Here is an 11,595-nt window from a genome sequence, read left to right as displayed (position 1 = left end):
CGAATTTTTATTTTTATTTTTAGGGTAGTGTCCCTCAAACACTGGTGACAAATGAGTAGTGCATCCCAATTTTTTTCCTGTGACCAGTTAGTTTCAAGGAAATATTAGGGCTTCTAAAAAATATAATGTAGCGTGTGTGCGTGTGCGTGTGTGTGCGTGCGTGCATATATATATATATATATATATATATATATATATATATATATATATATATATATATATATATATATATATAGATATATATAACTGTTATAATAGTTATAAATCAATGTAAAATATTTATAATCAACTCTGTTCGTATTAAAACAGTATGATGTACGAGTTACATTCTCTATACTACCCTTCCGATGCCTATGGTACTTTATAGATGACCCCCTATCTGTCCGTCGTAGCATATCGTTATCGCACCTACACCCATCATGGTCTATTAAACGTTATTAAAAAACGAAACCCAAAAAATCAACAACAACAAAACAAAAACAAACCCGAATCATACTACTCAGAACAGTTATGCGTATATAGATGCATGAACATCTATATCGGGTTTGACATAATGTACAAATTGTCCCTCATACCACTGATAACCATTCAGGCATCAAACCATTAAAACGAATGCTCAATTAACCGATGATATATAATTTATTTATTCCAATAAGCCTCTTTGGGGTATGCCGATATCACCCATGCCATTGGGGTATGCCGATATTATCCATTCCATTGGGGTATGCCGATATCACCCATGCCATTGGGGTATGCCGATATTATCCATGCCATTGGGGTATGCCGATATCACCCATGCCATTGGGGTATGCCGATATCATCCATGCCATTTACAAATGTATACTACCAAGCATTTGGTAGCCATATTGTATTTAAGACTAAAAAAAGGTATAGAGTTTGATGGGCACCAAAAAACAATTGTTCGCGTAACTCGGCAATCTTGGATTTATTAGGTAAAAAATCGCTTACACAAGCTTATCTGGAAAACCAAATATATATTACAGTTTCTTGCTTTAAAAAAAAGAAGAAAAAAAGAAGAAAAAAAAAAAGTACATTTAATGTATTATGAATGTCTAAGAAAGCCGAAGGAAGGAATTGTTTTATTTAATGACGCACTCAACACATTTTATTTACGGTTATATAAGAAAACCGAAGTATCTTAATGTGACCAAGTGGCACACGCCACAATTATGATGATACTGGATTTCTAGAAATACATTTTAGAAATACCGTCATGGTGTATATAACAGATTAAGAACATCTTGCTAACATGAACATTTACCCGTCTCAGATAAGATTTCACAATGTTTAGTTGTGGGATACTGAACCAAAATGCAGATAATTATTATACACTCAGTCATAAATTTAACATGGTTAGAAGTGAAAAGTTTACTATTTCAAACAAGAAACTAAATTTGTAACAAACTCTACACTAGTACCTATAACAAAACAAGCGATTATAACTTTTAAAATTATAGATTACAGGAGTGTTTAACCATTTGGAGAAAAGGTATTTTAATCATACAAAGTACAGTCCAAATTAACGTTGAAACTATACCAAGTTAAGAACAATAATACTTTCCATGGATGTTGTAAGGTGTAGGAAAATGATCCCCAAGGCTGTCACTATTCTAAGGTAAAAGTATGTTCTCTACTGAAAAACTAAATCAGTATTCTACAGAAAAGTGACCGGGGGTCAGTATTGTACGGGGGTCAAAATACCAGGGAGTTTGGGTGGTAGTAATTTTGCTATTTTGTTTTTATAATCAAAACTAAAGTATCTCAATAGGGAAGAGGGTGGGTGGAGATAGTAATTAAAAAAAAAATATATTATATTGTCACAACTGGCAGTAGGATTTTTCTAGGGAGTGAGTGCAACACTTAGAAATGTGTTATATATATATGGTTAAATCTTCCACAGAAATACCAAGCTGACCACTAACAAGAAATAAATACATTATATTCATCTGCTAATCACTGGATTTTTTTTTTTTGGGGGGGGGGGGAGGCACTTCGGATTTTTGGGGGGCCTCCCAATCATGACTCCTCCCTTCCCCCATATTTTATATGTGCCTGTCGCCCCATAATACGACTGTGTGGGTGTCTCTTCCCAATGTGGGTGCCCCACCCCCTCTAATATAAAGTCCTGACTACCCAAATGCCAGCGACCGGCCTTAGTGTAGTGGTTAAATAGGTACTGCGTTCGCATCCTGGTACAGGCTCCTACCCAGAATGACTCAATGGATATAATGCCACTACGCCGACTTCTTTTTTACTAATCACTAACAATTAATCGCTAACCTGCTGTTCTGGATAAGCAGTGATGATAGCTGGAGTGTGTTCCCAGGAAAGCGTGCTAAAACCGTAAGGGGATATAAGCAAGAAAATAACTATAATCAAACAAACAATGCCTTCTCACCAACCCCAACGTTATCGGTCCTGATAAACAAATAATTAAACAAACAAACAAACAAACAAACAAAAACAATCGAACACTTACCTCATTTGATAGGCCTAGGCTATATCCATTCAACATTTGCAGAAAATATTGCAACTGAATAGTAGTAGTAGTAGACATTTGAAATAAATATGCTTATAAATGTCAAAAAGCGATTCTGTTCGCACATTTCTGAAGTTATACTATACTTAGAAGAATGTACGTAGTATCGCTTTGACATCAATAAGAATATTAAAACGTCAACGTATTGTTGACGTCACGTCAAAGGAAGTTGGCGTTTATATGGTAACGTCTTCGGTAATTTTCGTAAAATGGCGAAATACCATAGACGCGCAGCTCCAGCTCCCCACTCCCTGGATCCGCTGCTGACAAAGAATAAAGGTAGCGCAGAACTATGCATGCACAATAATAATCCATTGTTAGTCACCGGCAGGACTGATGATGCAAAAAATATAAAATACATTAAAAAAAAATATTCATGCATTAAAAAAGCCAGTTGTTTGTCAAATCCAACATGTATTAATCTGTGGGTCATCCTTATTGGATGTTTTAATAATATAAATTTGAAGGGAAAAAAATAGGAGTAAATTAAATTATTGAGACGCGTTTTTGTTGTTTTTTTTTTTGGGCGGATTACTTGGGGGGGGGGATTGTGGGTATTTTTATTCAAGGTATAATATTGCACTTCAAAAGTAAAATGACTTGGACATTTTGAGGGCACTTGAACAATTTTTGGGGGGACGCGTCCCCCTGGTCCCCCTTGGATCATTATTTTATTCAAGGTATAATATTGCACTTCAAAAGAAAAATGAATATTTTCATCATTATACAACTTTGAGACGGCCGCTTTAAATGAATGTAGCTTAAAGTTGCAACCTCGGGATGCATATGCATTTTTAACCAATTAGAATAAACAATGCTTTTCGTCGACACCGGCGAGAGTCTGTCATTTTTTAGTAAATATACAACACAATAGAGTAGATTTAGGAAATAAAATAAAAAAAAATAAAAATCGGTCTCTGGTCAGATCAAAGTTCCAGCTATTTTTTATTATTACTTTATTTATTTTTATTTTTTTTACAATTTTTTTTATTTTGTAAAGCATGCAGTTGTACGTCATAGAAAGAAAAGCTCGGCAAAAATCGACTTATTACACGCTGGGATAATAATAATAATAATAATAATAATAATAATAATAAAAAAACATACTTACGCGCGAGGGTCAAATTCGGCGCGCGCGCTGACCAGAGACCACAAATTTATTTTATTTGGCTTTAGTATAATTTTAAAGGAATTCCTAATTTAGATGTTTCCTCAGCTATTTGAGCTTGGAATATCACTCAAAACATTTTATTTACGGTTATATGGCGTCAGACATATGGTTAAGGACCACACAGATTTTGAGAGGAAACCCGCTGTCGCCACTACATGGGCTATTCTTTCCGATTAGCAGCAAGGGATCTTTTATTTGCGCTTCCCACAGGCAGGATAGCACAAACCATGGCCTTTGTTGAACCAGTTATGGATCACTGGTCGGTGCAAGTGATTTACACCTACCCATTGAGCCTTGCGGAGCACTCACTCAGGGTTTGGAGTCGGTATCTGGATTAAAAATTCCATGCCTCGACTGAGATCCGAACCCAGTACCTACCAGCCTGTAGACCGATGGCCTAACCACTATGCCACCGAGGCCGGTGTGTTATGTAACAAAGACGGTGGCTTCCATTACGGTTGTATTTATGGAATTCATATCTGTACGTAATATTTAGATCCTTGCTAAGTGTGGTATCGGAAGTACAAAGAAGGCTGTAGGTAACTACATATCAAAAGGGTAGAAGCGGTCAGAACGATCAGAAACTGTAGAAACGGCCTTGAGTATTATATTATAGGTAGTAGTGCATATTTTACTTACTACAATTTTTATTTGAATGTTGAAGTATATATTTAAGTAAAATACATAATATATTTATAAACATATTTTTACTTTATGTAGGCCTATTTATAAACATATTTTTAATTTATGTAGGCCTATTTATAAACATATTTTTAAATTTATGTAGGCCTATTTATAAACATACTTCAAATCAATGTGCGCAAGAACCGTTTATCCTACTGTCTGTGTTTTGATTTGTTTTAACTGTTCATGTTGCACATACATGTACATGGTATTATATAGTTCTGTCTCTGTGATGTTTATTTGTATCTGTTGTGAAATATATAAATATCAAATTATAAATAAAACAGAACTTTAAGTTTACGTTCAGTTCACGGTCTGTTTCCTTATTCAGACTCATTTTCTAGTGAGAACAGAAGCCGCCAAGGCAGTGCGTTCTCACGTACTTTGACAGTCACTGACACCATTCCCCAAGGTTTATATAGGCCTACCTTTACTGTTTCACGTGAAATGGAACTGAACATATTACACACACCGGGACGACCAGAAATACAGGGGATTTGCACACACACACATACATACACACACACACGCACACACACGCACATGTATATATATATAAAAACCGGGTGAATGGGGTACGGAGTGCATAGCCCCTCCAACTTGAGAATGAAAATGTAGGCCTACGTGGGATGTTTTTCGTTTTGTTATATTATGCGTGTAAGGGTGTGTGTGTGGCGGTGGTTGGGGCACAGATCAAATATTTTTAAAATAACAAATTAATAATTGTAAGTGAAACAATGTGACGCCAAATAGGAGGGCAATTTAAGTGCAATGAGCTTCACATGGGTTTTTTTAACTTACAGTTTTGAATCTGTTTCTATTTTAACAATATTTGACATATGGGCCTAAACTGACATATGGGCAAATATCTATATATAATATAGTAATGGGTGTGAAATATCAAAGAAAGTTACAGTCCGAAGTCGAAGTCTTTTTATTCCATATTCAATAGGGTTATCGTTTTTTATGGGCCACCTGATATGCCATGCACTCGCGCTCACACGCACACAACACACACACACACACACACACACACACACACACACATTTAAATATTTATCATAGCGTTTAAAAAATAAAATCCCGATTTTACGTTTTATTATGCAGAATAAACTAACTCATATGTGAGACCCTTTAACTGTTTACGGGAGACGTAAAACAATTAATTATACAAACAATTGAAATGTTATATTTTAAAATTACATTTATGACACATATTTGTAAATACAGTATGTGTATTTTTTTTTTTATTCCAATATATATTTAATTGTAAATCGCACTGAAGTCGTAAAAGTGGTTGTCATAGTGATGTCGAGGCAATACTTGTGTTCAAGAAGTTTTTATTTCTAGTTTTATTTCTACAGTAAGAAGCCATGACCGAAATATTGGTTAGGTGGCTAAACGATGAACTTTCGTTATCAACTGTTGTTGGTAAGTGATAATGATTAACAGACGGACATATTTTCAGTTACACTTTAAGCCATCGACATTCTGTGTGAGGCAATTATACCTTTTATCGTATAGCACCTAATGGCGCATGCTTGGTTATAATGTGTGGTTACAGGATGATTGCATCCATTTTTTTTTCTGTGCATCCTGCTCACACATCCAAAATAAATATTATTCATAATTGGGCCTCACTACATTCCCATTAAGCCTACTAGTATTTTGCAATTCAGCATATACACATATCGTCAACGTCCCTAACTGCATTATGCTTCCAACTCTTGTTCACTTTGTTTTCTCGTGCACTGTTCGCACAATTAACATTTGATTTGTTGTCTGCTTGTCATTCATTTGTGAGGTTTTTCTTCACAGTTCTAGAACATTTTCAATAACAATAAAGTTCAAACAAGTAAGTATCTAAATACAAAACTTTACAAACCCCCCAAAACATTAATGTTACTAAGTCGTTTTTGTTTATTCCTAAAATTACTGATATTTGGTCCACTTGACTCGTAGAAATTGACTAAAAATGGAGGAAGATAAATTAACATTTGGTTCATGTGACATGACCCACACGTGCCAGATCATCAAAGCCAAATCATTTAACTTGTATGATTTTTAAGCCTCCAGATGTTAGAATTTGTTTTTAATTATTATACAATTCGATCTGCAAAAGGTATGCTACATTTTTGTGCCTCTACTGTAGTGAATAGTATTCATAATCCATTAATAACAATTGTAAATAATTTTGAGTGTATAAATTGTGTTAATTAAGAATTAATTAATTTTAAAAATTATATTTTACATACTATTCACTGGTATGAACGTAATGCCTATCAGTATTGACATCAAGTGTTAGTAAAATGCGGACCGGACCAGAATGCTTGACAAATTGAATTTTTCCTTTTAAAAAAATATTAAATAAAGTGTCCGTTAAGAAACATATTTTTTTATGTAGTGGCCTTAAAAATGGAAAATGACAAATCGCAGATGTGCGGTACGATACTTTTTTGCAAACACATGCGCTTGAACGCAGTTAGAAACGTTGCACTCTTTCATTTACCGGAGGGCGTTTCACTTTAATTTACTATAATGGATTCATTTTACGTCCACATTGTTGATTTTTTTAACGTAAATTGATTGCAATCTATTTTGTTTCATGTATCGTAGCTGAAAAATGTAGAATATTATTTCCGTAAATATCGTATTGATGTTTTGTTGTTAGATAAACACAGTTTGGGACTTCGATGGTAGCTGTTTTGGTAGCAAAGGTATCAAAATATAAGCATATGCATGATGACTGTACATTAAGAACTGCTTACTACATGGATTCACCAATTGCAAGGCTATCTCTGAGTGAACAAAACATTTCACCAAATTAACTATTAAATTTTAAAAATAGCAGAAACAGTTATTTTCCAACAGAGCATCAATCATTACATGTAATTATTTTACCAAATAAAAATAAAATGTGCCAAGTGTTTTTAAAATTCACAACTGACAAACTTAGCAAGTGGTAGTGCTAGCCCTGAATTTAGTAATTGAAGGAATATACATTTATCAAAATGAAATTAGTCTTCCAAAATAATCTTAAAATTATTCCATGTATTTCAGTCAGACTTTAAAGTTTGATACCAAAAAAACAAAACAAAAAAACAACAACAACATTTTCTGTTTACATGAACACAGGAAAATTAAAATATTTAAGCATGTGTATAATATATATTTTTTATATCCTAGACTTCTGCATTGGGTCCAAAATACATAGATTAATTTTATAATTTCAGACCAACAGAATTTTGCCCGACATTTCTCAACTGGTTACTTGATTGGTGAGACCTTGAATAAGTATCAACTGCAAGATGACTTTCATCAGTTCTCTCAGAGCAAGTAAGACTATACTACTGTGAATCCCCTCATTTCTGTCCCTCCATTCATCAATTCATCCATTCTTCCTTCCCTTCTTTTTTCTATGTCTTAACACATAATTTACCACTTCACACCACATGATACTAATTATTATTCATCAGTTGTTGCAATCATCGTGTCAGGTCTTCGATGATGGGGCAAATTTGAAAAATTTACAAGCAATCAGGTGAAGTAATAAAAACATCTTTGCTGTGATCACTCTATCATCGTTTCTGCAGTGAAATAGCAAATTTTAATCTTGAAAATATTTTGCGTATTGTAGAAATGCTAATATTTAACCAAATCCTGTAATGACAGTATTTAATAACTTATAACAACGTAATTGACATAATTGCAATGTAAATTTTAGGACAGCTGATTCGAAGCTCAACAATTTTACGAGAGTGGAGCCAACTTTACATCTGCTGGGTATTCCGTTTGACACAAATCTTGCCCGAGATATTATGACCGAGCGACATGGAGTGGCTACAAGAATTATGTATCAGCTGTATATTGCACTCAACAACAAGAAGAAGTCGAATCTCACAGGGGTGGCTATGGAAACTATGCGACCTGCAGCTCCTGCTAAACTGAATGCAGTGGAAACAGAAATATATCGAGAGGTGATAAATTGTGATCTTAATTCTATACCTGATTAGCAAGGGATCTTTTATATGCACTTCCTGTATTAGGACAGCACATACCATAACCTTTGATGTATCAATTGTGGGGCACTGGTTGGGATGGTAAAATAACTACAGGGTGTATTGAAAATTATTTGTCCTGTTACCCATTTTACTTCAGGAAAGTGCCCTACCACTGAGCTATATCCAAGCTTAAAATATATCTTAGCTTAAAATTCACATTTGAAGTCATCAATGTTAACATCACGTATCAACATTGCATTCTTTGTATCTTATTACTGTACAGTTAAATATCACTGATTTGTTGATGAAAATGATTGATTTGGAAGAGAGGTAATTTTGAAATGTATATCTTTATAAATATTGCCCTACGTAACTTACATATATAAGTTGTTTGTTCATTTAATATTTAAATCTGTGTTTATCAAATAAATAATAAGTTTTGGATTTGATGTTTAAGCTAATCTAAAAATATTATTAATGCTTTGGTGAAAAATTTGGTGAAACATGTCACAATTTATTTATTAGTAGTGTGTGTGTGTGTGTGTGAAGGAAATCTATATGCCATGCATAAATATTTTATTATTTTAGTTTCATTTTCTACCCGTTTCATATGGTGCATACTTATTAAATTGTTCACAGGTATATCTTGGTATATAGAATATTACTATTAGTTATATGAGAGAGAGGGCAGTGGAAGAAGACTCCTTTCTCCGAGGTTGGCTCCATGTCAGATATAACAGAATAGTATATAACATAAAGGAATAATGTTTTAACTCGGCCAATAAAGTTGAAGAGAGAATTTCTTAATGTTATTTACCATATTTATTATCATACATGTATTTATTTGTAGCGATTAAAACAAGCCACTCCAAGACAAACTGATTTGGACCTTGATGCACTAGTGTCAAAATTTCACCAGCGACAAATAGAAATGGAGAAGACGGCTTTCAAGGAACGATTCTTTGAGCAGGAACGTGTATTACAGCAGCAACAGATGCAGAGGAAGTCGCTGCTGGAGAGGTCAAAGTACTTGAGAGAAAAACAGAGTGAGATGGTTGCCAAGATACAGTGAGTTCATATATGTGATGAAAATTAGGAGTTAATTTTTAGTCCCTTACCGATCAAGCCAGAGTGGACTATAGATTTTTGTCACCATCTGACTGTCTGTCCCAAAGTACTTTTCCAGACATTTTTTTTCCACAATGCCATAAGATATTGAGCTGACATTTAGTGTATATATTTATCACATTGAGTTACATACCATGTTTGACTTTCTTGACAGTTGGCCCATTTTTGACAGAGTTATGGCCAGATCAAGTCAAGTTTGACGTTCATGGTCATTTATTCAAGGGATGTAATTGTTGAAAATTAATTGTATCCATTTTTGACAGAGTTGCGGCCCTTGAACTTAAAGAAATATGAAAATATGTGGGGCCTGGTAGAGTGCATGCATTGCTTTAGCAGTATTCTCAAAAAGTTTTAAAAAGTTTTTAATATAAGATATCTGTAAAGTAAAATATAAGGAAGAAGGAAGGAAATGTTTTATTTAACGACGCACTCAACATATTTTATTTATGGTTATATGGCTTCAGACATATGGTTAAGGACCACACAGATATAGAAAGACGAAACCCACTTTTCAATTAGCAGCAAGGGATCTTTTATATGCACCATCCCACAGACAGGATAGTACATACCACAGCCTTTGTTACACCAGCTGTGGAACACTGGCTGGAACGAGAAATAGCCCAATGGGGCCACCACTGGGCTACGTCCTGCCCCTGTGAAATATAAAATCTGCATGTTATGTCTACCTATTTTGGGGGCAATGTTAGGTCAAAATACCTATGAACGAAACAGAGAGATGGTTGCTAAGATAGTGAATTTGAATGAAACAGAAAATGGTCTTTGTATGTTACTGGGGCAAATTTACTTTCACACAGTTAAATATTTAAACTAGTCATAGTGTTTGGAAACTCACAAAACATAATATTAATTAACCATAATAATTTCAAATATATTAACACCAGCTGGGGTTTTTTAAAAACAATTAAGATATTTAGATTGTTGCTTAGATGATTAATTAAAAAATTTTTTTTTAATAATTAATCTATCAATTTGTAATAAAAATGCATAACTTTAAAAAAAACCTATTCTTTGAAATCACTAGCAAGCAATATTTCAGGACTGGTAACATGTATATCAAAGGCTTTTGTATGTCCAATGTCATTCATAGCAAACATAAAAAAAGTTCATGCTGCTAAAAGAAAATAATAATGTCTCTGGCTGCATACTTCAACATTATGAGCATATACGAGCATGAATATGAGCATACTAATATTAAACCATAACACACACCCTTCTAATTACTATGTCGGTTGAATTGAATCGACAACAGTATTTTATTCTATTTTCACTCCATTATTATGTTTCAGGGCAGCTACTGTACACATTCCTTCCCCACCTGCTGACAAGACTGACAAAGCACTACAGAAGAAAAGAAGGGAAAAGAAAAAGAAAGAAGCACAGGTTTGTGTTATGTTGTTTGGGTGGCAGATGGGACCAAAATTCTAAAATGCAAATAATAAACAAACAAACAAATCTCAAATGGAGAATATGTCGTGACACCATAATTCCACAGTTAATTAAAAACTAATTATTTTGTTGACATTGTGATTTGTTTTCATATTCCAGGATGCCATGGAGAATATTGCTAAATTTGAAGAAAAGATGAAAACCATGTTGATTCCTTCAAAGTCCGAGGGAGATATTATGTAAGTTTTTTTAAATTTAAGTAAGATTTACAAATTCATGTCCTTTGTAAAATTTAGTCAGTGGTTTGTGGTTATATAGGTATGTGCATTGTTATCCTCTAAGCACTGTAAAAGATTACAATAGGAAGCACAAACTAATATATATATTTTTTTGAACTGCATAGAAAAACCCCCAAACCTGATGCTTTAGATGTTATTAAAATTAAATACAATATTATTAGAATAATGACAGTATTGTAAGATACTGAAAATAGAAAGCATGAAGTAATAAATATTTTATTAGTTTTATTTTTGTTACTAATTAAATACATGTAATTCTAATAATAAATGTTTGTGAAACTTTCAGATTTATTTCTTTTGCCGTTATAACTATTTAAAAAAAATTATTATGGCATTTATCACAAT

General features: G+C 33.6%; 1 protein-coding gene across 1 annotated transcript in view; it reads left to right on the top strand.

Annotated features, from left to right (window-relative positions):
- Positions 1–5,720: 5,720 nt before the first annotated feature.
- Positions 5,721–11,595, top strand: part of LOC121375494 (sperm flagellar protein 2-like) — a 51,870-nt gene continuing 45,995 nt past the window's right edge. The window contains exons 1-6 of the mRNA XM_041502970.1: positions 5,721–5,846; positions 7,649–7,751; positions 8,140–8,392; positions 9,267–9,484; positions 10,852–10,945; positions 11,111–11,190. Of these exons, the coding sequence (XP_041358904.1) occupies positions 5,789–5,846; positions 7,649–7,751; positions 8,140–8,392; positions 9,267–9,484; positions 10,852–10,945; positions 11,111–11,190 (806 nt within the window). The 5' untranslated portion in view covers positions 5,721–5,788. The remainder of the gene's footprint in view (positions 5,847–7,648; positions 7,752–8,139; positions 8,393–9,266; positions 9,485–10,851; positions 10,946–11,110; positions 11,191–11,595) is intronic.

This window comes from Gigantopelta aegis, chromosome 6, assembly GCF_016097555.1.
Source record: "Gigantopelta aegis isolate Gae_Host chromosome 6, Gae_host_genome, whole genome shotgun sequence".
Classification (NCBI taxonomy): domain Eukaryota; kingdom Metazoa; phylum Mollusca; class Gastropoda; order Neomphalida; family Peltospiridae; genus Gigantopelta; species Gigantopelta aegis.
The sequence above is the reverse complement of the archived record's forward strand: the minus strand, read 5'-3'. Positions and strand labels throughout refer to the sequence as shown.